General features: G+C 46.2%; 2 protein-coding genes across 3 annotated transcripts in view; both read right to left on the bottom strand.

Moving 5' to 3' along the window:
* Nucleotides 1-1,172: 1,172 nt before the first annotated feature.
* On the bottom strand, nucleotides 1,173-19,730 carry TTLL2 (tubulin tyrosine ligase like 2). Its single transcript, XM_049874501.1, has 2 exons — nucleotides 19,707-19,730; nucleotides 1,173-2,792 (listed from the first exon to the last, which is right to left on the bottom strand). The coding sequence occupies exons 1-2, from the start codon at nucleotides 19,728-19,730 to the stop codon at nucleotides 1,173-1,175; spliced, it is 1,644 nt and encodes a 547-aa protein (XP_049730458.1).
* Nucleotides 19,731-26,371: 6,641 nt separating this feature from the next.
* The window catches only part of UNC93A (unc-93 homolog A), a 145,514-nt gene continuing 144,398 nt past the window's right edge, over nucleotides 26,372-27,487 (bottom strand). For both annotated transcript variants that reach the window (XM_049905450.1, XM_049905442.1), the window contains exon 9: nucleotides 26,372-26,919. In XM_049905450.1, coding sequence (XP_049761407.1) covers nucleotides 26,651-26,919 — 269 coding nt within the window. In that variant the 3' untranslated portion in view covers nucleotides 26,372-26,650. The remainder of the gene's footprint in view (nucleotides 26,920-27,487) is intronic.

Consider the following 27,487-nt stretch of genomic DNA (forward strand, 5'->3'; position numbering starts at 1 on the left):
ACTTACAGGATTGATGGGATGGTGTCTTGAGGCAATCTCTTGGGATATAAAAGACAGAAGTGAGCAGAGAGACAGGGGGACCTCATACCACCAAGAAAGCAGTGCCGAGAGCAGAGCATGTCCTTTGGACTCGGGTTCCCTGTGCGGAGAAGCTCCTAGTCTGGGGTAAGATTGATGAGAAGGCAAATAGAGACAAAGCCTTCCCCTGGAGCTGACACCCCGAATTTGGACTTTTATTCTACTTTACTGTGAGAGAAGAAATCTCTGTCTGTTACAGCTGTCGAAGCCATCCACTTGTGGTATTTCTGTTACGGCGGCACTAGATGACTCAGTGGTAACACACCCGGGCCGGTAAGGCTCTGCCATTGTACACTGGGATGATAACCTAATAGTCACAAGGCAATCAAGAGGGGCATTTTTAAAATAAGGCTGTAAATACCCCAGTGGAGAGCCTTTTGCTGCAATGTCTCACTTAGGGGTTAGGATGTAAGAACATAGAATAGTTTGGGCATTTTTATTGGGTTTTCAATAATTCAATTCACTCTGAATGACTGGCTGATCATTAAGTTCACAAAAATAATTTTGAACAAAAAATAATTGATTTAAAAAACAAAAAATTAACTCCTGGCATTTTTTGTACTGTTTTCACCCAAGAATCCTTTAAAAATGTTTATAGTAACCATTTTTTCATGTTTAGATAAACACCTAAAATAATTGTAATAAATCGTATCCAGCACACTTAAGGGCCTGGGCTGTATTTTCCCAAGAAGAAGAATAGTCGCCATCAAGGGGACCCTGACTCATGGCAGCCCCCCCCGCCCCGTGTGTCGGAGTAGAACTATGCTCCGTAGGGTTTTCAATGGCTGATTTTTTGGAAGTAGACTGCCAGGCCTTTCTTCCAAGGTGCCTCTGAGTAGACTTGAACTGCCAGCCTTCTGGTTAGCAGCCCAGCGTATTAATGGTTTGCGCCACCCAGAGACTCCTATTTTCTTAAAATCTCTGAGCAAATAAACACACGCTGGGGGTTAATCACCACTTGAACATGGTATACTTTGTCAGAATTGTTATATTTATCTATACCTTCACAAATATATTCCCAATGAGGTAGTTAATGTGGGACTGGAAGGACTGAGTTCCCTGGGGCGTAAGTCTTTGGTTTTCCAAGGACCATGTCACCTTCTTTTTGTTTCATTTTTGGCCATTTGGGATGGTTGCTTGTTCATAAGCTTCTGGAGCTCTCGAATTATCCTTTTGATATTTAATCCATTCCTGGAAGCTCCAAAAGTAGCCTCATTGAAAGGGAAAATGAGAAGGAAGTTGCCTGCCTGGGGCTTGGGCTCCTGGCTGCTGTCCGGCTGGAGACCCAGGGAGAAGCCCGTCTTGCAGCCGTGCGCCTGGATGCGTGGACGGTATGGAACGAAGGGCTTGCGCGGTGTGTGCTTGCTCGTTAACTTGGGTTCGGTCTTGGGTGGCTCTCTCGTTGCTAGAAGTACATCTTGCTTGTTCGTTTGTTCCCTAAGTGGGGAAGTCTGTGTGTTTTTAGAACATGTTCTTTCACCTTTCTCCATGGTGGGTTCATCCTTAGTGAAAACTCTACCTGTGACCTGTAAGAAAGACCAATAGGGTGGAGAACTGTACACATTACTGAGCCCCCCTCTATCAATGTTGGCAAAGGAGATGCTGGCATCACCCTGGGGGGCACGGCCACATCCTTTCCCCTGGTTCCTTGGGCCAGTTAAGTGAACCAATTCGATGACGTCATGGATGAGTTTCCTCTTCACTGACACATCAGTGGAACAGTGCAAGGACAAGTCCGGGCTGAAGTTGACTTCTAAGAGCCATGGCTTCAAGTTGTCATCAGTCAGAACGTCAAACCCGAAGAGCTCGAAGCAGTTGGCAGCACAGGGGACTGAGGGAGCAATGGTGAGCACCGTCAGGATGACCACGCAGTTGATTTTCTGCCACAAGAGCAGGTCATCCACGTCACTGCTGCAGAGATAGGAGAAGAACCTGCTGAGGGTCCACTTGCAACCACGGCCGATCACGTCTTCGAACTTCTTGTAGGAGGCCCCCAATTTATTGAGGCTGCTGTTGGTCAGGTGGGCATAATTGTTTTGCAAATTACTGAGGTCGAACTTTTCAGTGGCAAACCGTACTAACCCTTTCTGGTAAATATAAATGGTCAGAGGCTTAAAGCCAGTGACACAAACGTAAATACGGAGGTTGCATTTATATTTACCAACAAGCAGAGGGTTGCAGATATATTTCTGCACTACGTATGTATCATGGAAGACTAAGTCTTTAATGTCATTGAAAATTAGGATGCCTCTTCCACAAGATAATTCCGCAGGCTTGCAGATCCAGTAGCCGGGCTTCGTACCGAACATCTGTCTCTCTTTGGAGTACTCAGCTACAAACTTGTGGTAGTCGTTGGGCATGATGAATGTCAGAGGGATGAATTCGTAAAGAGAAGCACCGTAAACCCCCTTCATGTACTTTAGGAGCTTTGCCAAGTCATCCTTCCTGGTGAGTTTGGCTGTTCTTGGGTGGTGGTTCAGTTGCGGCCAAGGCTTGAGGTTGGCATGCTCCACCATTGGAAAAGGGGAAGCCCTCCAGTACAGGTTCCAGTCTTCGTCTTCCGCGTCCCGCGTTCCTTTATCAAATTCATTCCAGCCGTGCTCCAGGAGGACGCTTTGCACGACTTCGGGGGTGGTTTCATCCACGCGGAACACTGGTGGTTCCACCCCGTCCCCTGGATGTTCCTCTTCCACCATCAGATAAGGTTTTCTTTTCTAAAAACAGACATCAGAAAAGGGTTAGAGGAGAGGGCTGAGGTGAGCTAGGGGAGCTTTCAGGTACAACAGTGCGATTCCTAATGCCAGCTGCCTGGCCTGTACTTCCCACACTACCTACACTACACGCCTTCCTTCACAAACATGCCCGTCTCTGCTTCCTCTGCAGAAATAAATGCATCTCTGCCCATGCACCTCCTGAACGGCCTATGACATTCTATTTAAAAAAATAAAAAATCCTCTGCTGTTGAGTCGATTTCCAATTCGTGAAAACCCCATGTGTTACAGAGTAGAACTGATATCCACAGGGTTTGGGCTGTGATCTTTGTGGAAGCAGGGTGCCAGGACTCTCTTATGCAGTACCACCAAGTAGGTTTGAACTGCCGATCTTTAAATTAGCCTCTGACCACAAACTGATTACTCTACCCGGGGACCGATGGCATCCTATTAGTGATACGCTAAAACGTTTGTGATCCCGTCATCAACGTTCTGAGGCTGACAGTCAAAACTAGGTCAATAGATGAGTCCTGTAGGCTTAAAACTGAGCATTATTTAGACCAAAAAAGTAATGCAAATTGTTTATGGTTAAATGAACCTGGAAATGTTAAAAGAAGCTTAAAACAATGATGTTATGTGGTTAGTAAGCATTTCATTGGCTTGAGGAGTTTAAGGAAGGCAGTCAGACACCTCCGGTGGTGCTCCCAGTACCCACCTGTTCACGCCAGAAACCCTGAAAGGCTTTCAGTGGCCAGAGGTCTGCATCATTCAAATAAATGGCAATTTGTGAGAAAAATAATAGAGAAGGAAAATTTGAGTTTTTAAAAACTCATGACAAAAACAATAATGATGTGAAGACTGGGCCTAGTACCATGAAAGAGAAAAAGAAAATAGAAGAGTTGACATTTTTCTTAACTTTTAAAGAGAGACAAGATAGCTTTTGAGAAAATTATAGCTGCTGATGAAGCATGAAATTTTGTTATGATCTAGAAAAAAAGTAAAAATGTCAAAGTCTCTCGGGGGACAATGTGTATTTCTGAAGTCGTACGATGAAGTGTTCGTTAAATATTCCAAGTGAAGGCAACTTTAATTTGTTTCTTTGACAAGGTTAGTGTTGTTCACGACTAATTGATCACATAAGGCCACATAAATACCTCACTGGTAGAAACCATGGGCTGTTTGGGAGATTACGGTTGACGCAGAAAGAATAAATTTTGGTTTAGTAGTTCTCACGTATGCCATGGGAATACTTTGACACCGGCTGTATTGTCAGTGAAGCCAGTTTTGACCAAAAAAGAAAAAAAGAAGAAAAAAAAGGAGAGAGAGAGGAGAGAGGCAGAGACGGGGAGAGAGAGACGTGATGAAAAAAGCCAGAGAACAATAGGTTGGTAAGGTTGTGGGGGAACAAACGCTCATCCGCTGCTGGCGGGCAAACATAATGGTGCAGCCGCTGTGGAGAACGGTTTAACGGTTCTTCAAAAAGTTGAACCTAAAACTACCATATGACCCAGCAATCCCAGCCCGAGGTATATACCCAGAAGTGACGAACAGAAATGCAAATAGGAACCTGTTCACCAGTGCTCACTGCAGCATTGTTCACAACAGCCAAAAGGAGGAAACAACCCAAAAGTCCGTCAGCTGAATGGTACACAAAATGGGGTCTACACATACAACCGAATGTTGTTGTTAGGTGCCGGCGAGTTGGTCCCGACTCATAGTCAGTTCTGAAATACTGCCTGGTCCTGCGCCATCCTCACAGTCATTGTTATGGAATGTTACTCAGCCGTAAAGAGCAACGAAGCTCTGATGCGTGCCACACCACGGAGAGGCCTCAACAAGGTCATGCTGAGGGAAGCAAGTCAGGTGCAAAAGGACAGATACTGTATGGTTTCACTTACATGAGATAAGCCAATATACAGACACCAAAGACTGTTCCTGATTACCAGGGGTGAGAAGGAAGGGAAAAGGGGCAGTTTTTGCTTAGGGGCAGTGAGGTTACATTAATGGTGGTGGAATAATTTAGAAAAGGATAGTGATAATGGTTTCACTACATGAAGAATATAATCAATGTCCCTGAATTATACATGTGGAAATTCTTTAACAAATAAACAAACAAACAAAAAAAACCCCACAGGCTGGGGTTACCTGTGCACTGAGGAACTGAGTTATTGTTAGGTGCCGTTGAGTCGATTATGAATCATAAAGACTGCTTAAGACCCCTTATGACAGAGTAGAACTGCCTCATAGGGTTTTCTAGGCTGTAAATCTTTATGGAAGCAGATTGTCAGGTTTTTCTCCCAAAGAGCAGCTGGGTGGGTTTGAACTGGTGACTTTTTGGTTAGCAGCTGAGTGTTTCACCATTGCACCCCCTTGTTGTTGTTGATGGTAGCACCACCTAACAACATCAGGGCATAAGCTGAGACACCTGACAATTTCACCAGCTCCGTCTTAAACCGGAACTTAGATGGAACGGTTCAACGAAAAGGGCTGCACAGACTTTATTCTGTAAATCACTAAACATTCTCTCAAAACTTAACAACCTTACCTAGAACTATAGCTCTAGGCTCATGTGAAGTCACATAAATATGTTAAGATCAGCCCTGGAGTGTATCAAAGTGTAATTTTACTAACAACATGTGAACTGCCAACATTCATTTTTTAAAAAGTACTATAGGGACAGTTGGGGCCCTTGCGGTACAACGGTTAAGAGCTTGGCTGTCGACTAAAGGGTTGGCAGTTCAGATCTACCAGCCGATCCTTGGAAAGCCTATGGAGCAGTTCTACCCTGTCCTGTAGGGTCTCTACGAGTCAAAATCGACTCAACAGTGACAGATACGGTCACAGTGAAAACTGTGAAAGCCAGAACGTGCCAGGACTGCCTAGATTTTTCTGGGTCTCTTAAGTTTTCCACTTTTGACAGGGTGCAGTCTTACCACTTTTCTATTGCTCTCTATTAGTGGAAAATACTTGCACTTTCCTTCTCTGACAGGTTTCCACCTTACACAGATTCTGGCTTTTGCAGGTTTTACTGTATATGACAAACATCATGGCCTCCAACTTGGGTTTCGATATACTTTCTTAAGTAGGAAGATGAAGACTAAGTTTTACAGTTATGAAGTCCCTGTGTGGTGCAAGCAGTTAGCATGCTCAGCTGGTAAGGGAAGGGTTAGCAGTTAGAGTCTGAGACACCTCAGAAGAAGGGCCAGAGGTCCACTTCCAAAGAAATTAGCCCAGGAAACCCTATTGAGGATATTTCTATTCTGGCACACTTAGGGTTGCCATGCATCAGGGTCAACTTGATAGCAACAGTTTGGGTCACAATTACGGTCCATGCCCCCACACGTCTGTCAGTTTGTCGTATGTGGGGGCTTGCATGTTGCTGTGATGCTGGAAGCTATGCCACCGGTATTCAGATACCAGCAGGGTCACCCATGGAGGACAGGTTTCAGCTGAGCTTCCAGATTAAGACCGATTAGGAAGAAGGACCCGGCAGTTTACTTCTGAAAAGAATTAGCCAGTGAAAACCTTACAAATAGCAGCGGAACATTGTCTGATATAGTTCTGGAAGATGAGCCTCCCAGGTTGGAAGGCACTCAAAAGACTACTGGGGAAGAGCTACCTCCTCAAAATACAGTCAACCTTAATGACATGGATGGAGTAAAGCTTTCGGGACCTTCGTTTGCCGATGTGGCACAATTTAAAATGAGAAGAAACAGCTGCAAACATTGACTAATAATCAGAACATGGAATGTAGGAAGTATGAATCTAGAAAAATTGGAAAACATCGGAAATAAAACGGAATGCAGAAACATCGATATCCTAGGCAATAGTGAGCTGAAATGGACTGGTATTGGCCGTTTTGAATTGGACAATCATATAGTCTACTATGCCGGGAATGACAACTTGAAGACAGATGGTGTTGCATTCTTTGCCACAAAGAACATTTTAAGATCTTTCCTGAAGCACAACACTGTCAGTGATAGGATAACACCCATATGCCTACAAGGAAGACCAGTTAATGCGACTATTATTCCAATTTGCGCACTGACCATTAAGGCCAAAGATGAAGAAATAGAAGATTTTTATCAGCTTCTGCGTTATGAAACTGATCAAACACGCGATCAGGATGCATTGGTAATTACTGATGATTTGAATGTGAAAGTTGGAAACAAAGAAGAAGGATCAGTAGTTGGAAAACATGGCCTTGGTGATAGAAAAAATGCCAGAGATCCGATCATAGAGTTTTGCAAGACCAACGACTTCTTCTCTGCAAATACCTTCTTTCACCAACATAAACGGTGACTATACACGTGGACCTCGCCAGATGGAATATGCAGGAATCAAATTGGCTACATCTGTGGAAAGAGATGATGGAAAAGCTCAACATTATCAGTCAGAACAAGGCCAGAGGCCAACTGTGGAACAGACCATCAATTGCTCATATGTAAGTTCAAGTTGAAGCTGAAGAAAATTAGAACAAGTAGACAAGAGCTAAAGGACGAACTTGAGTATATCCCACTTTAATTTAAAGACCATCTCAAGAATAGATTTGACACTTTGAACACTAATGACTGAAGACCAGATGAGTTGTGGAATGATACGAAGGACATCATACATGAAGAAAGCAAGAGGTCATTGAAAAGACAGGAAAGGAAGAAAAGACCAAGATGGATGTCAGAGGAGACTCTGAAACTTGCTCTTGAACGTCAAGCAGCTAAAGCAAAAGGAAGAAATGATGAACTAAAAGAACTGAACAGAATATTTCAAAGGGCCACTCGAGAAGACAATGTAAAGTGTTATAATGACATGTGTATAAAGCTGGAGATAGAAAACCAAAAGGGAAGAATACACTCAGGATTTCTCAAACTGAAAGAGCTGAAGAAAAAATTCAAGCCTTGAGTTCCAACAGTGAAGGACTCTATGGGGAAAATATTAAACGATGCAGGAAGCATCAAAAGAAGATGGAAGGAATACACAGAGTCATTATAACAAAAAGAGTTACTCAACGTTTAACCATTTCAAGAGGTGGCATATGATCAGGAACTGATGGTACCGAAGGAAGAAGTCCAAGCTGCACTGAAAGCAAGGCTCCAGGAATTGACGGAATATCAACTGAGATGTTTCAACAAACGGGTGCAGCGCTGGAAATGCTCACTCATCTAAGTCAAGAAATATGGAAGACAGCTACCTGGCCAACTGACTGGAAGAGATCCATATTTATGCCTATTCCCAAGAAAGTTGTTCCAACTGAATGCGGAAATGATCGAACAATATCATTAATATCACATGCAAGCAAAATTTTGCTGAAGATCATTCAAAAGCTGCTGCAGCATTTCCTCGACAGGGAACTGCTAGAAATTCAGGCTGGTTTCAGAAGAGGACGTGGAACCAGGGATATCATTGCTGATGTTGGATGGATCCTGGCTGAAAGCAGAGAATACCAGAAGGATGTTTACCTGTGTTTTATTGACTATGCAAAGGCATTCGATTGTGTGGATCATAACAAATTATGGATAACGTTGCGAAGAATGGGAATTCCAGAACACTTAATTGTGCTCATGAGGAACCTTTGCATAGATCAAGAGGCAGTTGTTCAGACAGAACAAGGGGATACTGATTGGTTTAAAGTCAGGAAGGGTGTGTATCAGGTTGTATCCTTTCACCATACCTATTCAATCTGTATGTTGAACAAATAATCTGAGAAGCTGGACTATATGAAAAAGAACGGGGCATCAGGATTGGAGGAAGACTGATTAACAACCTGTATTATGCAGATGACACAACCTTGCTTGCTGAAAGTGAAGAGGACTTGAAGGATTTTCTGATGAAGATCAAAAACCACAGCCTTCAGTATGGATTACGCTTCAAAAGAAAGAAAACAAAAATTCTCACAACTTGATCAATAAGCCACATCATGATAAATGGAGAAAAGATTGAAATTGTCAAGGATTTCATATTACTTGGATCCACAATCAACACCCATGGAAGCAGCAGTCGAGAAATCAAGCAATGCATTGCATCGGGGAAATCCGCTGCAAAGGACCTCTTCAAAGTGTTGAAAAGCAAAGCTGTCACCTTGAAGACTAAGGTGCGCCTGACCCAAGCCACGGTATTTTCAGTTGCCTCATATGTGTGCGAAAGCTGGACAATGAATAAGGAAGTCCAAAGAAGAAATGATGCCTTTGAACTGTGGTGTTGGCAAAGAATATTGAATATACCATGGACTGCCAAAAGAAAGAACAAATCTGTCTTAGAAGAAGTACAACCAGAATGTTCCTTAGAAGCAAGGATGGTGAGACTGTGTCTTACAAACTTTGGACATGTTGTCAGAAGGGATCAGTCCCTGGAGAAGGACATCACACTTGGTAAAGTACAAGGTCAGTGGAAAAGAGGAAGACCGTCAATGAGATGGATTGACACAGTGGCTGCAACAATGGGCTCAAGCATAACAATGATTGTGAGGATGGCGCAGCACCGGGCGGTGTTTCGTTCTGTGGTACATAGGGTCGCTATGAGTCAGAAACGACTTGAGGGCACCTAACAACAACAGTATGGCCCATGGGAAGGTGTGGCCACAGAAAGAATGTTGGTACCTTTGACCTAGAAGTCCTGAAAACAGCTCATTTGTCAATGAGGCCTGGTGTATACCGAATTCCTATGCAGTATTCCAAGATGCTGATATCAGATCTCCACATAAAAATGGGTGATGGGACACATATGAGACCTTCTGCAGGCCAAAGCCGGGGAGGGAGTCGGGAAGATGCTGGCCCAGAAAGCACAGGCTGCTGTGTTTGCTTCCCTAATCAGAGAAATGCCAGCACACTTGACGGGTGGATGAGCACCAGGCACAGATAATGTGATCGCTGGAGTCCCGGGGGCTTCACAGAGCACAGCCACATCGTTGTTGGCAAGCTGCAAGGGATGAAGACGAAGCTTTCTATCTGTTTATGTCCAAGTCCCTTACCATGAAACGCTCCATGATGGAAATCCCTGGTCAAAGTCCTCATCGAGGAGGAAAATAACCACACACATTTAACTAAACTGCACCTACAGCCAGAACAAGTGAAAACATGCTCACCTTCGAACACGCTGCCAAAAGGCACATGCTGTCAGGTAAGCAACGTTCTCACACCCTACACTGGCTTTAGCACAAGCAGATTCAATCAGACCCTGAATGGCATTTCGTGGGTAGTTGCAGCCTTATTCTTCAGAAGCCAAATTCTCAAGTTTTATTGGATAATTAATATGATTACAGGGCTGTATGATCTCTTTGAGGCTGGCTCAGCCCTAGCCAGAAACTCTCCTGGCTTGTGAAGGGGAAAAGGTGTCTCTTGCCCTTTGTGGTGGTCCTGGGCATTCTGGGTCCCATGGGATAGGAAGGAGCCCAAATCAATGTACCCACCGCTGCAGGGCCACTGTTTTCCCTGAAGATGGACTCTTGACCAAGAGTAAGGAGGAGAGGGTAACTCCCAGCATCACGGCAGCCTCTGTACCCAGTAAGCCTCCAGTTTTCATAACCGCTTCCTTCCAAAATGGGCTTTCATCAAGCGACTGGGGGTCTGTTCCCATTAGGGCAAATGATTAATCAACTCCCTCCACTACCTGTCTGTCAGTCTGTCATGCTGTGGGGTCTTGCGTGTTGCTCTGATGCTGAAAGTTACGCCATCGGTATTTCAAATACCAGCAGGGACACCGATGTTGGACAGGTTTCAGCAGAGCTTCCGGATTAAGACAGACTAAGGCCAAGTGATCTACTTCCAAAAATCAGCCAATGGAAACCCTGTGGATCACAACAGAATATCGTCTAAAGTAGTGCTGGAAGACGAGCCTCCTCGGTCGGAAGGCGCTCAAAATACACAGTGATGGCAACAGTGGACTCAAGCATACCAACAACCATGAAGATGGCACAGGACTAGGCAACGTTTTGTTCTGTTGTCCATGGGGTAACCAGCAGCCAGAGCTGAAGCAACGGCAAGGAACAATACCACCGTTAACTCCTTAAGGTACGGATGCCTCCAGGCAACTCTCCGTTTCAGCTGGGATCCAGCTGAAGTGTTAACCCGTGTAAGTCAGTGTCCTGAATTTCAGTCCCCACTGAACTGAGTGAGGAAGTGTTTTGGAGTCAGGGAAAGGGATCCTTCTTTAGGTGACCCTGAAATCAGAGCACAGAAAAGCAAACGGGTTCCGTCAATGCAAAACCTGCTGCCGTCAAGTACACTCTGGCTCATGGTGACCCCGTGCGTTACAGAGCAGAACCGCTCTGACAGGCTTTCTCGGCCGTGGCCTTTATGAAGGCAGGTTGCCAGGTCTTTCTTCCATGACAGTGCTGGGTGGGTTTGAACTGCCAACCTTTAGGCTAGTAGCCTAAAGAAAGCTGCTTGCACCATCAATGCAGAGAACCAATTTTTCTACTAAAACACCAGGCAATGATTATAACCAGTGTTCCTATTTATATCTCACAAGTGGCAAAGATGAAAGAAATCAAACTAGATACTTGGATAAAAAGATCTCCGCTGTTAGGGATCTAGAAATTAACTCCAACAGTGTTTCCCTGCTTATTCAGAATCCCTGAGGATTCACTATACATGGCCTGTATTTTCACTTGTCTCTTGTGTTGTTGTGGGTTCATGGACTGTTTTACTGTGATTAGGGGCAGCGGCAGCTGTCTGCAAACATGAGGAAGAGCCATGTGCTGTCTCGTTATGAACGCAAAGTCCACGCACACCACTGGTTTTTCACACTGCTCCTTGGCACGGCGATTTGCAAATTTAGAAGTCGGTTGTTTGGACATACAAAGCATTCCATTTTTATTAAATAGAAAAAAACAGAGGCCATAGGCCTCCTGTAAAATTCTCCTGAGTCGGCGCAGCCAGTTTGTGGAGAAAAGTCCGGCTCCAGCTCTTTGACTCCGGGATGGCCAGTGCCTGGTGCTTCCCCGTTTCCTGATGGGCACTTCCCCGTTTCCTGATGGTTGTGGTTTATTGTTCAGGTGGAACAGAGAATACTCCTCATAGTAAGGAGAGGGGGGAATATATATATAAACAAACCCCAACTCGTAGCGACCCTGTAGAACAGAGTAGAACTGCTCCATATGGTTTCCAAGGCTGTGAATCCTAACGGAAGCAGACTGCCACATCTTCCTCCCACAGAGCCGTTGGTGAGTTCAAAAGCCAACTTTTCGGTTAGCAGCCGAGCACTTTAACCACTGGGCCACCAGGGCTTCTTCATATACGTAAGATTTACTCCTTTTTTCATTTGGCAGCCTCAAAGGAAGAGCTCCTACGTAAAAGTCCTTCTAAATAAACATTGGTGTTGCTCTAAACCCAGGGCCATTTGATTGTTTTGTTATTCAAAATCAGAGCCAGTGTAAAGTTTCTGCGCTAATTATGAAGGAAGCCCTGTTTTCTCAATAAAACTTGAAGCTACCCGAGGGCATGATAACTTGAGGACATGTCTTGCCCTCCAGACTAGCTGGCATTATACCCGTCTTCAAGAAACGTTTGTTAAACTGACTTAGAATGGAAATGCTATAAATAGTCCAAGGACTTCACCCCTTTACAAACTGGGGATGGAAGACAGTGTTTTGAGTCCTAGAAAGCCTTCAACAATATCCCACTGCCTATCGGAGTCAACTCCACAGCCACAGGTTTACGGTACAAAGTCCGCACTTCTCGGCGTGCAGTCAAGCCTTCCAGGAGCTTCTGGTAGCCTGATCTCCCTCACAGCCCCGCCCCTCACCCTATGGTCCCGAACCGCACACTCCAGACGTGCAGACACTCCCTGAGCAGGCCGTCTGCAGCATCAGGCTCCCACCCCACCGTCCTTCTAGGCTCACACGCCCTCCCCAGCTGCTCCTCCTCTACAGACCCACCCGGCTTTCAAAACCCAACTTGAGGGCCTTCTCCTTGAGCCCTCCTTTCTCCCCGCTGTGGGAAATGTTCTCACTCTCCTCTGGGGTTAGTACTGTTGTTGCCGTTATTTGCCATCAACTCAGCTCTGACTCATGGTGACCTCATGTACAAAAGAACAAGACATTGCTTGGCCCGGTGCTGTCTTCGCAGTCATTGGCATGCTCAAGGCCATTGGTGTGGCCTCTGCGCGTTTTGAGTGCTTCCAGCCTAAGGGGCTCATCTTCCAGCGCTATATCACACAATATCCTGTTCTGATCCACAGGGTTTTCATTGGCTAATTTTCAGAAGCAGATCACCAGGCCTTTCTTCCTAGTCTTCCTTCGTCTGAAAGCTCCGCTGAAACTTGTCCACCATGGGAGACCCTGCTGGTATTTGAAATACTGGTGGCATTTCTTCCAACTTCACAGCAACATGCAAGCCCCCACAAAGGACACATTGAAGCCTTCCCTTCCTCCCTACTGTGAGATCCTTCTCTCCCTGTTCTGAGGCCCACACTACTTCATGCCTATCTATGGAAAACCTCATGTTCTGTCCTCGAGCACAGCCCAGGAGTCCTACAGCACAGCTGGGGTGTTCTATATCACGTACAGGTGCCCGTGAGCTCCACTGGACTGCACCTTGTTCAATCTGAGCATCTGTCACAGCTCCTGCGAAACATTGCACGCTCAAAATGTTTCGGTAAATTTCACTATGGAGGAGCCCTGGTGGCGCAGTGATTAAGAGCTCGGCTGCTAACCAAAAGGTTGGCAGTTCAAATCCACCAGCCGCTTCTTGGAAACCTCATAGGGTTCCTGTCCTTTGTCCTACAGGGTTGCTTTGAATCAGAATCGACTTGAGAGCAATGGTTTTGGAACCATGGGGTGCATTTAAATGATAGGGTCCCTTCCTTGGCTAACATTCTTCACAGACACACGTCTATGTGTTTTCTCTTACAGAGCTAGCACCTGGCACCTTGTAGGGCCTCAGCACACATTTGGGGGACAGAAAACTGTGTTGAAGTAAAACAACCCAGGTCACAGTGGGGTGCCCTCCCCTGTGAATCCACACTCAGGGTACAATATAAAACGAACCTGTTGGTGAGAGACGTACTTACTCTTCCTTGAGGCCCTGGCTGCCCTGCCGTCTGGAAGGGGCCCTTCCCGGGATGGGGGCCACACTCCAGTTTCAGGAGTGGCCCGCATGCACTTATCCCTGCACTTGTCTTGATGTAAAGCAGGCAGGAAAGGCCCTCATGTAGACACTGGTCCCGAGGGCGGCTTTCGAGGTGTCTCTGCTCAGTAGCTGCACACCCCATGGAAACAGGGCGGCCTGGGGGTGAGTGCTGGTTGCCTAATGACGCAGAGCCCCGCTTCATCACAAAGGTGAGTGTCATCACCACTGAGAGAGGTGGGGGCTCCACTGAGAAGAGGGGTCTGCTGCAGGCTGAACTATGTCCCCCCGAACATGTTCTGGGACCCTCAGCCTTACGCCTGTGGGTGTGAGCCTGCCTGGAAATGGGGTCTCTTTGTTATGTTAATGAACCATGTCAGAGCAGGGCGGGTCCCAAACCTAATCCCTTCTGAGAGATAAAAGGGCAGAATAGACACAGATGGGGGACGAACATGGAAACCCTGGTGGCGTAGTGGTTAAGAGCTTGGCAGCTAACCAAAAGGTCAGCAGTTTGAATGGACCAGCTGCTCCTTGGAACCCCTATGGGGCCGTTCTACTCTGTCTTATAAGGTTGCTATGAGTCGGAATCGACTCGATGGCAACAGTTTTGGTTTTTGGCTTTGGGGGGACAAGTGGGGAAGTCACCCGCCCTGTGAGGATCGTCTACAAGCCAACAATGCAAGGAGCACACAAGCCTACTGACAAGAAAGGAATCAGGGGGGCTGAGACCCTGATTTGGGCTTTTAGCCTCTAAAACTGTGAGAAAATAAATCTCTATTTTTTTTAAACCAGTCACTTGTGGTATCTCTGTTATGACAGCGCTGGGTAAGAAGACAGGACCAAGGCTCGTCAGCATCTTCATCCCAGCTTCAGGCGGATTGTCGTCGTTCCAGGGCCCCCTTTGAGCTGCGGACTCTGAGGACGAGAGGCGGGCGGGGCAGGCGGGCGGGGGGCGCTCCCTACAGAAGCAGGCGTCTCCTCTTCCTGGGACCCCCTTTTGCTTTGTTGTTGCTGTTAGTTGCTGTCGAGTCGATTACCACTCATGGTGACCCTGTGTGCCAATCTGTTCCCATAAAGATCACAGCCAAGAAAACTGCCCCCAAAGGGTTTTCTTGGCTGTGATCTTTATGGGAACAGATTGCCAGGTCTTTCTTCTGAGAAGGCTCTGGGGGAGTTCAAACTGCTAACATTTTGGTTAGCAGTTGTCTTAGTTTTCTAGGGCTGCTATAACAGAAATACCCCAAGTGGGTGGTGTTAAGAAACAGAAATTTATTCTCTCACAGTTTAGGAGGCTAAAACCAAAAAAAAAAAAAAAACCAAACCCACTACTGTCAAGTTAATTCCAACTTATAAAGGCCCTATAGGACAGAGTGGAACTGCCCCATAGGGTTTCCATTGCTGTAATATTTACGGAAGCAGGCTGCCACATCTTTCTCCCGTGGAGCGGCTGGTGGGTTTGAACTGCTGACTTTTCAGTTAACAGCTGAGTGCTTAACCACTGTGCTACCAGGGCTCCTTCTTGGAGGCTAGAAGTTTGAAATCAGGGCACCAGCTGTAGCAGAAGGCTCTCTCTGTTGGTGCTGGGGGAAGGTCCTCATCTCTTCTCGGCTTCTCTTTCTCGGCTCCTTGGTGATCTTCGTGTGGGATGGCGTCTGTCTTTCACCATCTCTGCTTCTTCTCTGTGCCTAATTCGCTTGCCTTATACCTCACAGGTGATTGGCTTAAGACATATCTTACACTTACAGGACTTCATTAACATAACAAAGAAAAGCCTATTCCAAATGGGATCACACGCACAAGTACCGGGGTTAGATTTTACAATACATATTTTGGGGGGACACAATTCAATCCATAAAAGCTGCCGAGTGCTTAATCATTGTGCCACCAGGGCTCCTCCGTTTGCTTTACCTTAATACCAGAAAACCAAACCTGTTGCCCCTGAGTCATTTCCGACTCATAGTGACTCTATAGGACCGAGTAGAACTGCCCCATGAGGTTTCCAGGGAGCGGCTGGCGGACTCGAACCATCGTTTGGTTGGCAGATGAGCTCTTAACCACTGAGCTGCCAGGGCTCCTGCTTTTCCTTAAAGGGATCTAACTTCCCCAGGTGGCACAAATGGTTTAGACTTGGCTATTAAGCTAAAGGTTGACGGTTTGAACACACCCAGTGGTGCCTCGGAGGAGAGGCCTGGCAATCTGCTGCTGCAAAGATCACAGCCGAGAAAACCCAATGGAGCTCTGCTCTGTAACACGTGGAGTCACTGTGAGTTAGAGTCCACTTCACAAAAATGGGTTTTTTTTTTTTTTTTGGTTTAGTGGATTTGTAAATATTTTATGCCTGCATAAAAGCACTTGAGTTTCCAAAATGAGTCTTCAGTGTGTTGTTTAAACCTGGTTTATCCCAGAGGCCCCAACGCCTCGATCAGACCCACCCTTCCAGCTAAGATCCACCCCTCCAGCCCCTGCGTTCTTGTCAAGTCTGGCAGGCCTGTCTCAGGCCCCACATGTGGCCCGTGACCACGCTAGTCAACTAGAACCTGTGGACTGCGTCCATCCCAGAGCCTCCTAGCAGAATCCTCTGCCCAGCTCATTTAGACTCCAGCATGCTGTTCCCTCGGCGGATTGATGTTTAATGTTTTATCCTCAACTGTTTAATTACAGGCAACATTATAACCCTTCCAGAACAATCATTTGCTTCATGGACTGAGTAAAAACTGCACAACACAGCAGTTGAAGCTGTTGACTTGGTGAGATCCAGCAAGAAAGGAACAGTGAGGATTTTCTAATTAGCAAGCCCAAGATGGAAGGAACTCACCGTGGAACGTGGATGGCATTTGTCTTTCTGGGGTGACATGTGTGTTCCTTGTTAATCATTGTTGTCCTCCAGCCATATGTGCCGGTAAACTTTGTGAAAATGAAGTGTAATTAAGTTCTCCACTCTGACTGTCTCCTGGAGCGGGAAATGGAGGGCTGCTTTAGCAAGTATTTTGTTTTCGTTTGCAGTTGGAGATGGTAACGCAGGCACGGGGAAGGGTATCTGGGCCCAGGCTATTGAGTATAGCGATTTATTCAACAGTTTTTAATTTTCCCTTTCAATTTGAGAAGTTCAGGTGAGACTGAGAGACTCCATGCTTACTCTCTGCTTAGGTATCTGGGCTAAGAAATGGGGGAACCAGCTACCGAGCTGAGGAGATAGCTAAGGGAACTGAAAATAAGGAAAACGCAGTGTGGGCTTAACCAGAAGCCAAACCCACTGCCAAAGAGTCAATTCCGACTCGTAGCGACCCTCTAGGGTGGGCTCATCAGGCGAAATGCCTGTGTTTCCACCAGCAGTACTATCAGCAAATACACTTCCCCAAACTTCTCTGTCTCCTTTTGAGTATTTCTCTGGATCTCATACCGGGCTCCATTCTCTGCTGGGCTTGAGTTCTCCATAGTCCTCAGATGTGGGAAGCTTTAACAATGGCTTAAGCCCCCCAGTGACTGACCACACAGGTTTTGGGCTTAGTGGGCAGAGCACACCAGCTACCAGGGCAGCACTGGTCTGAGGCTGTCTTGCCTCTCAGCCTCTGGCTGAGGCACACGCTCTTTGGGGCTCTCTAGATTCCGTTGTGTGGACTTAACCAATGTCCACCATTTTATAGTGTATGCTGTCCCCAGCTTCAAATATGAGTGCCCACTCAGTGCCAGAGCGTATACCTGCTCTGCGAGAATCAAGAGGGCGCTGGGTGCATTTTCATGCTTAAATCTTTAAGGTGAAGTGCAAGGAAACTCTCAACCAATATGCCAAATTTTAATTTTAACTCTTTTAACTCCTTTCCCCCAGGCCCTCTGATGGGAAGATAATTCCATCTACCAGACCAACGACTTCTTCATTGCAAATACCTTTTTTCACCAACATAGATGGTGACTACACACATCAGGAAACCCTGGTGGTTAAGAGCTATGGCTGCTAACCAAAAGGCCAGCAGCTCAAATCCACCAGGTGCTCCTTGGAAACCATGTGGGGCAGTTCTACTCTGTCCTTTAGGGTTGCTATGAGTCGGAATCGACTCGACAACAATGGTTTTTTTTTTTTTTTTAAATACACGTGGACCTTGCTGGACGGAACACACAGGAATCAAATCTACATCTGTGGGAAGAGACAATGGAAAAGCTCAGTATCATCAGTCAGAAAGAAGGCCAGGGGCCAACTGTGGAACAGACCATCAATTGCTCATATGCAAGTTCAGGTTGAAACTGAAGAAAATTAGAACTCCACGAGAGCCAAAGAAATAACACTGCTGATGGCAGGTGGACCCTGGCTGAAAGCAGAGACTACCGGCAAGATGTTTACCTGTGTTTTATTGACTATGCAAAGACATTTGACTGTGTGGATTACAACAAATCACGGGTAACATTGCGAAGAATGGGAATTCCAGAACACTCAATTGTGCTCATGAGGAACGTTTACATAGATCAAGAGGCAGTTGTTCGGACAGAACAAGAGGATACTGCGTGGTTTAAAGTCAGGAAAGATGTGCATCAGGGTTGTATCCTTGCGCCATTCAATCTACATGCTGAGCAAATACTCTGAGAATACATGAAGAAGAACAGGGCATCAAGATTGGACGAAGGCTCATTAACAACCTGCAATATGCAGGTGATATAGCCTTGCTTGCTGAAAGTGAAGAGGACTTGAAGCACTTACTGATGAAGATCAAAGACTACAGCCTTCAGTATGGATCACACCTGAACATAAAGAAAACAAAAATCCTCACAACTAGACTAATAAGCAACATCACAATAAACGGAGAAAAGATTGAAGTTGTCAAGGATTTCATTTTACTTAGATCCACAATCAACAGCCATGGAAACAGCAGTCAAGAAATCAAAAGACGCATTGTATTGGGCAAATCTGTTGCAAAGGACCTCTTTAAATGTGAAAAGCGAAGATGTCACTTGAGGACTAAGGTGTGCCTGACCTAAGCCATGGTATTTTCAATCACTTCATATACATGTGAAAGCTGGACAATGAATAAGGAAGACCAGAGAATTGATACCTTTGAATTATGGTCTTAGCGGAGTATACTGAATATACCATGGACTGCCAGAAGAACGAACAAACCTGTCTTGGAAGAAATACAGCCAGAATGCTCCTTGAAAGTAAGGACGGAAAGACAACGTCTCACATACTTTGGACATGTTATCAGGAGGGACCAGTCCCCAGAGAACAACATCATACTTGGTAAACTAGAGGGTTGTTGAAAAGGGTACGACCCTCAGCAAGATTAACTGACAACAGTGGCTACAACAATGGGCTCAGGCATAACAAGGACTGTGAGGATGGCACAGGGCCGGGCAGTGTTTCCTTCTGTTGTGCATAGGGTCGCTATGAGTCGGAGCCCACTCGACGGCACCTGACAACAAGGTCTACCTGCTACTCAACAAAACCGCTTAGACGTCTAGTAACATATAAAAATTAACATGTCCACAACCAAACTCTTGCATTTTTACCCCACAAATCTGCTCTTCTGTGATCCTTCCCGAATCTTGGCAGTTACTTCATTCTTCCAAGTCTTTGTGAAGCCAAACTTCTGGCGGTTTCTTTGGCCCTCTTTCTCTACACCACCAGCACCTCCCATATGTTGTTGTTGGGCGCCGTTGAGTAGACTATAACTCATTGCGACCCCATGTGACAGAGTAGAGGTGCCCTATGGGGTTTTCTAGGCTGTAATCTTTACAGAAGCAGATAGCCAAGTCTTTTCTCCCACATTGCTGCTGGGTAGTTTCAAACCGCCAACCTTTCGATTAGCAGCTGAGTGCTTACCCACTGTGCTGCCAGGGCAAGAATATCCCAAATCTGACCCGTTCTCACCTCCTCCGCTGGCAGCACAGCCATCTCCACACCGTAGCCAGAGTGGTCCTTTTAAAATGAAGTCATACCCTGTCAGTCCCCTGATCGAAGTCCTCCAGTGGTTGCAATATTGCTCAGAATAAAATTTAAAATCCTGGCCTAAGTCCTTATCTCCAGGACCCAGCATCATCTGGCCCTGGCTCATTTCTTTTGTTTTTTGTTTGTTTGTTTTTGCAACCATGACTATGATTTATTTCCAACCCCTTACCATCACCCTAAATAGAAACTCTGAACCCATGAAGCAATAAATCCCAGTTCCCTCTCTCCCCCCAGCCGTTCATAACCGCTGTTCTACTTTGCTCTCCATAATTTTACCTACTCTAGCTATTTCATGTAAGTGATGTATTCCATAGCATCATACGATATTTGCCCTTTCATCTGACTGACTTCACTCAGCATGCTGTTTTCAAGGTCCACCCATGTCACTGTGTACATCAGGACTTCATTTCTCTTTATGGCTGAGTAATATCCCATTGTATGGATACAGCACATTGTGATTACCGACTTAGCAGTGGAATTGTTTCCACCTTTTGGCGACTGTGAACAGTGCTGCTGTGAGCAGTGGTGTCTGTTTGAGTTCCCGCTTTCATGACTTTGGGGCACACGCTCAGGCCGGCTTCTTTCTGACCTCATCTCTGACCACTGTCTGACTCCACACTGCACTGCAGACACGCTGGGCCCTGGCTATCTCAGGCCATTGGTGCTTCCAGTTTATCTAACTGGGCTCTGTTCTGCTGGAGGGCTCATGGTTCTGTTCCTCTGTCTTTCAGGCCACTATTCATGTATCACCTGGTCAGAGAAGTCGCACACGTCCACCCTACATAAAAGAGCAATTTTCCTCCATCAGGGCGTGATCACCTGCCTTGGCACCCTTAGCTACGTTATTGTTCTTCATGCCACTTACCACCAATAACTTATTACACATGATTTGTTTAGAATAAAACTCTGAGAGAGCAGACACTGCTGTTTTGTTCACTGCTGTATTGACCACGCCTGGAACAATGTTTGGCACGCAGCAAGGAGTTAGTAAATACGCGTTGATAGAATGATCTGACACACTCTCATGTACTTATTAGGTCATTTCCGTGTGTGACAAGAACTGTTGAGGGCAAAATGACCCTGCTTGGGATCTGCTGGGGCTGAGGATGGAAGCTCAAGGAATTGGTAAAGACTAAGGAGTGGTTGCTGGGCAAGCAGAAGCCAAGATGGTCTCCTTGGGAACTGTGCTGTGCAACGGAGCCTGAGGGGAGCGGGGCTGGTGGAGGAGAGAGGAAGTGAGACAGGAGGGAGTGCTGGCCAAGGGCCACTGGAGCGGCACAGGAGTTCTTGCCAAAATCGGCATTGAAAGAGCTGCAGCTCTCAAACGCGAAATTTCCTACATTTGTCTTGCCGCAAGGAGGTTATGCTCTTCTCAGGATTTCGCTCATGGACTCGACAGTGCATGGGGTGTGTAAATTCTCACATTGGTACCCACTAGTGCAATCTCAGCTCTTGACTGGCTTCTTGGCCACATTTTCAAAGTCTCCATGGCTGTCGTTGGTGATCTTCAGGGCAGTGGCCGGAGACGAAGGAAGCAAGGCCTACACTGCGGAACTGGGAGGAAAGACGCCAGAAGAGGGAGGATAGCACTGAGTACATAAATAAGTTTCTTTTGAATTCCTGGATGAAGACTTCACCTTCCAAAGCATCCTGGCAGGAAAGCCTCTGAGGTTTTTCTTTGTTTTATTTTTATAAACAGAGTGGCTAAGGACTAAAGGTAAGGGAGCCTTGAGAGTCAGATTTATGCTCTCTCATAAAAGAGATAATGAATTGGCACTGAACCAAAGTGAACTGGGAACATCTACAAACATGGGCAGGGGAGGATATGAAACACCGGGCAGCGCTGGTGAGTGGGTAGACACCGCCCTGCCCACGCACAGCTGCTGAGGCTGCGGTGACCAGCCCTGTCCTCTGGGGGCACTGTGCAGCCTCCATTGTCGTCTCCTCTGGAAGCTGGAGGATTGGCCCAGCCCAGGGCATGGCCACCAGGGCAAAGGAGCCTGGCTGGCCCTATGAAAACTCCTGGAGGACCACACAGTGCCCCCACTGGAAACATGTTCTGAGTCTCCGGCCCCTCGAAGGGCACTGAAAGCCAGTTGGAGGGAAGAACGGAGAGGTAAGGGTGAGGAACCCTACCAGACTCTCCTCCAGACTCAGATATTCTCTCAGCTGTGCCATTTGCCCACCTTCTCACCCCTGGGCTCTCTGGGGTGACAGACAAGGTTCCCGGTTACTACAGGGGACAGTTTTAAGTGCCAGAGTGCTCTGGAGCACTACAAGAGGGCACCTCACCCAGGCAGGGGAGCTGCCAGTGGGGCGGAGGGCCATTTTAATAAGGCCTCCCAGGATGAGTGAATTTTGAGGGTTAAATTAGTTATGCCCTCAAACAGGTGGGGGCAGGGGAAGGGGATTTTAATAAAGCAGCAGGAAGTGCAAAGTCAGAGATGTAAGAGAAATTGTATTTTTGGGAAAATAAGGGATGTGGGGCAAAGAGCACTATATGCCAGGGTTCTGTGTTTGGATTTTATCCTGAAGGAAACGGAGAGCCTTTGGTGGACTGTGGGGAAGGGACTGTTCCGTGTCATTCTCACGCTTTGGAAAGACTGTTGATTTGGTTATGAACCAATAGTGACCGTAGAGAAAGGAGAGATTTGGAAGATTTTTGAAAAGTCGCACCCCGGGAGCTGGAGGCAGATTGGATGCCGGGTTGCAGAGCAGAGGACAGTGCTGGCCCCGGGCTCGGGCAGTGAGGGCCATGCTTCTGTGTGGCTGTTTGTATGAGGGCCACGGGAGGGTGCTACTGAAGGTGCAGAAGGAGAAAATGGTTGTTGTATGGGTGTCCTCGGGCTGCCCTAACAAAGTACTATAAACTGGGGGCTTACTGAAGCAGGAATTTGTGCACTCAACGTTCTGGAGCCTAGAAGTCAGAAGTCAGGGTGTCAGCAGGGCCATGATCTCTCCAAAGCCACTAGAGGAAGATCCTTCCAGTCTGTCTCAGCTTCCAGTGGCTCCAGCGTTCCTTGGCTTGTGGCAGCATCACTCCAGTCTCTGCCTCAGCCTTCACAGGGCCGTCTCCCCGTGTGTCTGTCTGTGTCTTCTTATAAAGACACCAGACAGATTGGATTAGGAGCCACCCTGCTCCAGCATGGCTCCATGTTAACTGGTAACATCTTCAAAGACCTGTTTCAAATAAGGTCACATTCTGAGGTTCTGGGGACTAGGATTTCAATTTTTTTTTTCTGGGGGGGCACAATTCAACCCATAACAGTTGTCCAGCAGGATTGTGAGTGAGAAATGGGACCAGAGTGCCTGAGGAATGACTGAGTGGGACATCAGAAGGTAGGGATGTCTGGAAGTGGCACAGGCGGAAGCGAATTGCCCCCACCTGGTGCCTTGACATGGTAATCAGTGTGCCCCACTGAGGGAGGGGTTGGCCGGAAGCTGAGGAAGGGCCAGGTTTGCCAGGGTGGGATCCACGCAGCTACAGCTGCTCAGCTTGAGGGCCTGGCCGAGGCTGGAGGCCGGGATTTACTAAGATACCAACTGCTAAGTTGTCTGAGTTTGTCCCAGAGGTCTGGGCAGCCTAGATATGGCAGCTAGGATGGTGATTTATTCAGGATTGGAGTTTTGCTAGTTGTCTGGATGTTAGAGAAGTTGTTTTTCAAATGTTGTCTCATGGTGTCCAACGGGCAATGGGATCCTGTGATGTCACAGCCCTGAACCGCAGTAATAATATTAATTCTAATAGTGAAAGATCTTTAATCCTAGAAATTCTTTTTTTTATTCTCAGTTTTTTTTTTTTTATATACAAAAGGACAAATATTATATGTTCCCGATTATATGAAATATCTAGGAGAGGCAAATGGAGGGAGACAGAAGTTTATTCATGGTTAGCAGGGTGGGGGGCAGGGAGGAGAGGAGCCGTTGCTTAAGCAACACAGAGTGTCCGTTTGAGGGATGACGACCTTTTGGGGGATGACGACCTTTTGGGGGATGACAACCTTTTGGGGGTGACAACCTTTTGGGGGATGACGACCTTTTGGGGGATGACGACCTTTTGGGGGATGACAACCTTTTGGAGGATGACAACCTTTTGGGGGTGACAACCTTTTGGGGGATGACAACCTTTTGGGGGTGACGACCTTTTGGGGGATGATAGCCTTTTGGGGGACGACAGCCTTTTGGGGGATGACAACCTTTTGGGGGATGACAACCTTTTGGGGGATGACAATCTTTTGGGGGTGACAACCTTTTGGGGGACGACAACCTTCTGAAACGGATAGTGGTGACAGCTGCATAACATGGTGAATGGAATTAATGTCACTGAATTGTGCTCCTAAAAATGGAGAAAATGGCAAAAAAAATTTAATATTTATTGTTATATGAAACCCGTTGCCATTGAGCTGATTCTCATAGCGACCCTATGGGACAGAGCAAAACTGCCCCACGGGGTTTCAGGGCCGTAATCTTTACAGAAGCAGACTGCTGCATCTTTCTCCCATAGAATGGCTGGTGGGTTTGAACCGCCGGCCTTTCAGTTAGCAGCTATGCACTCTAACCATTGGCCACCAGGCTCTCTCTCTCTCTCTCTATATATATAACCACAATAATTTTTTAAAGTTCTCAACTCTTTACAATGTACTTTATATGGAGCACCTATATGAGCACGCTGTTGCAAGAACAAGAGAAATAGGATTTAAAACAATGACACATTAGGCTCCCACATTGGCTACACTTTCAGACACTTGGGGAGCTTTCAAGCATTGCTGGTGCCCAGGCTCCCCAGACTGGCTGACTTGGCATGGGCTCTGGGTGTCTGAGGCGCTGAGAGTCTGGGGGTTAGAGGTCAGAAAAAGAGAAACCCTAAAGTGCAGAGGGAGTCTCTGGATGGGACAGACAGTTAACATACTTGGCTGCTAACGAAAAGGAGGTTCAAGTCCACCCAAAGGCACTTTGGAAGATAGGCCTGGAGATCTACTTCCAAAATGTCACAACCTTGAAAACCCTATGGAGTGTATTTCTACTCTGACACATGAGGGGTCGCCATGAGTTGGGGGTCGACTCGACGGCAACTGGTTTGGTTTTATGACCTGATGGGAGCAATGCTCAGGACTGGAGGAGTACTAGGCTGGGTGGAGGCTAGGGGCCAGTAGAGGACTGTCCACAGCCAAGGAGAAACGAGAAGGACAAATCACACAGGACTAGAGGGAGCCTGAGGGAAAGGGAGTGAACGGGAGAGGAAAGAGTGGATGAAAGCATCTTGGAGTGAAAGGAGAAAAGAGGAACAAAAATCAGGGAGGCCTGATTGAGAGGCACCAGAGGACGTGAGCATGAGAAGTGAAGAAGGGCCCAAAGGGTGGCAGTGTCCTCAGGACCAGCACCACAGGGCTGTTAAAGAAGATGAGGGATGACAAAGGATAGCTGTCATGATGAATGTGGGTTTTGACTGTAAGGATGGACATGTAACATCTAACAGTCTCTAGGTCCAATTTTATCATGAAAATAGGTTACATAAAATATCCTAGCTGAAATTATTCTGGAAGACCTTTGTCAGGGATTAAATTATGTCCCCCCCAAAAAAGTGTGTGTCAATTTGGCTGGGCCATGATTGCCGGTATTGTGTGATTTTCCTGTATGTTGTAAATCTTGCCTCTACGGTGTTAATGAGGTAGAATGGGCGCCAGTTGTGTTAGTGAGGCAGGACTCAATCTACAAAATTGAATTGTGTCTTGAGGCAATCTCTTCTGAGATATAAGAGAGAGACGTGAACAGAGAGACAGGGGGACCTCGTACCACCAAGAAGGCAGTACCGGAAGCAGAGCACGTCCTTTGGAGCTGGGATCCAAAGCTCCTAGTCTGAGGGAAGACTGATGAGAAGGCCGACAGAGAGAAAGCGCCTTCCCCTGGAGCTGATGGCCTGAGTTTGGACTTCTAGCCTACTAGACTGTGAGAGAATAAATTTCTCTCTGTTAAGGCCATCTACTTGTGGTATTTCTGTTACAGCGGCCCTAGATGACTAAGAACAACCTCCAACAACCCAATTTCCACCTTGGAGTCAGCTCCACCCCATGGCAACCCCGTGTGTGTCAGAGCAGAGCTGGGCTCCATAGGGGTTTCAGGGGCTGATTTTTCAGAAAGATCACCAGGCCTTTCTTCGGAGTACCTTTGGGTGGACTTGAACCTCCAACCTTTCAGTTAGCAGCCAAGCACATTCACTGTTTGCACCATCCAATGATCTACAACCTTCTAAATCACTTCTTTGATGAAATCATTTCGTGTGTGTGATCCAGATGAGGACTTAGAATAAAAGTATTTGAACAGAAAGTGAGCCCATAATATAATTGCATTTATTTAGAAACTCACAATCTATAAATTTCAAGAGGCATAAATGCTAGTCCCAGCTACGTCACCTGCTGACTTTGTGAGGTAAAGTTAATTGACTTTGGTGGACATCAGTTTATTCATCTGTAGAATTATGGTGTTAGACTATATTATTTTAAGCAGTATTTCACTTCTTAAAAAAACAAAAATAACAACAACAAAAACAAGTATAACTGTACAATTTTAAGCAAGTTCTAACTGGCTGATTGTACCCTGAGTTTCTTTCTCTTGTAAAAGCTTGCATCTGAAATTAAACTAACTGATACCTGCATGTGTACCTTTGATCTCTATGGACAAGACAGTGAACAGATAATTAGTTATAATAGAAAAAAGTATCACATGGACAGTGAAATTACATAAGGCCTTCAGAATGGCCAAATATTGCTGAATAGTTGTGGAGAATCACCTGTATTCTCTGAGGCATCTTCAAATAAAACGCTTGTGCCGATATTTTCTTAGTTCACCTGCCACAACAGTTGTTGCCATCACATTTTTGTTTGCATTTCTTCTTCTTCCTGTGCTTGGTTTGTCTGCTCTTTAGCAAGTGGCTTGATCTGGGTCTTGGCCTCTAGACACTCAACAGTTCCATAAGCCACCATAGTCACAATCAGGATTCCTAGCAGGATGTAGAGTTTGGTGTAGACACATAAATATGTGCTATATCCAAATGCAATGACGAACCCCAGCGCCTCCCACAGGCGGTAATTTGCAAAGGCAGCCTCCTTATTCTTCTCAAACAGAGTGCCATAAAGAGCTGCAAATGAGACACAGGAGTGAAAATGCTGAAAACAAACCTCAGATGTGAGCCTTTTAACTATTGCTGAAAATAGCATTGCTTTCCCACAGCCCTGTTTCCTTAACCAAATCGGGACCTTTTCTTTTTAAAAAAACAGAATTATCTCATGATGTGGAATATATCATGTCAGGTCAGTCCCGAGCAATGAAGAGCCAACATATGTATAATAAACACCGAACTAAATGAGACGAAGGAGCACTTGGGTGCTAACTGAGAGGTCCGCAGTTGGAACCTACCAGTCTGCTTCCATGAAGATTTACAGCCCTGGAAACCCTATGGGGCAATTCCGCTCTGTCTTATAGGGTTGCTAGGAGTCCAAATTGACTTGACAGCAATGGATTTGGTTTTTAATATAATATGTTAGCTCTTGAAGGCATCTAGGCTGAGACCCTCACTCTAGATAAGAAAAGAGAAGCTTAGAGATGGAACTGGCCTAGGATGAGGCATGGCTGTTCGTCAGAGTTCAAAAATAAAGACACAAAATTCACAATTATATTGGGGAAAGGCATGAGTTCTTCACTTAGAG

The sequence above is a fragment of the Elephas maximus genome, chromosome 1, assembly GCF_024166365.1.
Source record: "Elephas maximus indicus isolate mEleMax1 chromosome 1, mEleMax1 primary haplotype, whole genome shotgun sequence".
Lineage (NCBI taxonomy): Eukaryota > Metazoa > Chordata > Mammalia > Proboscidea > Elephantidae > Elephas > Elephas maximus.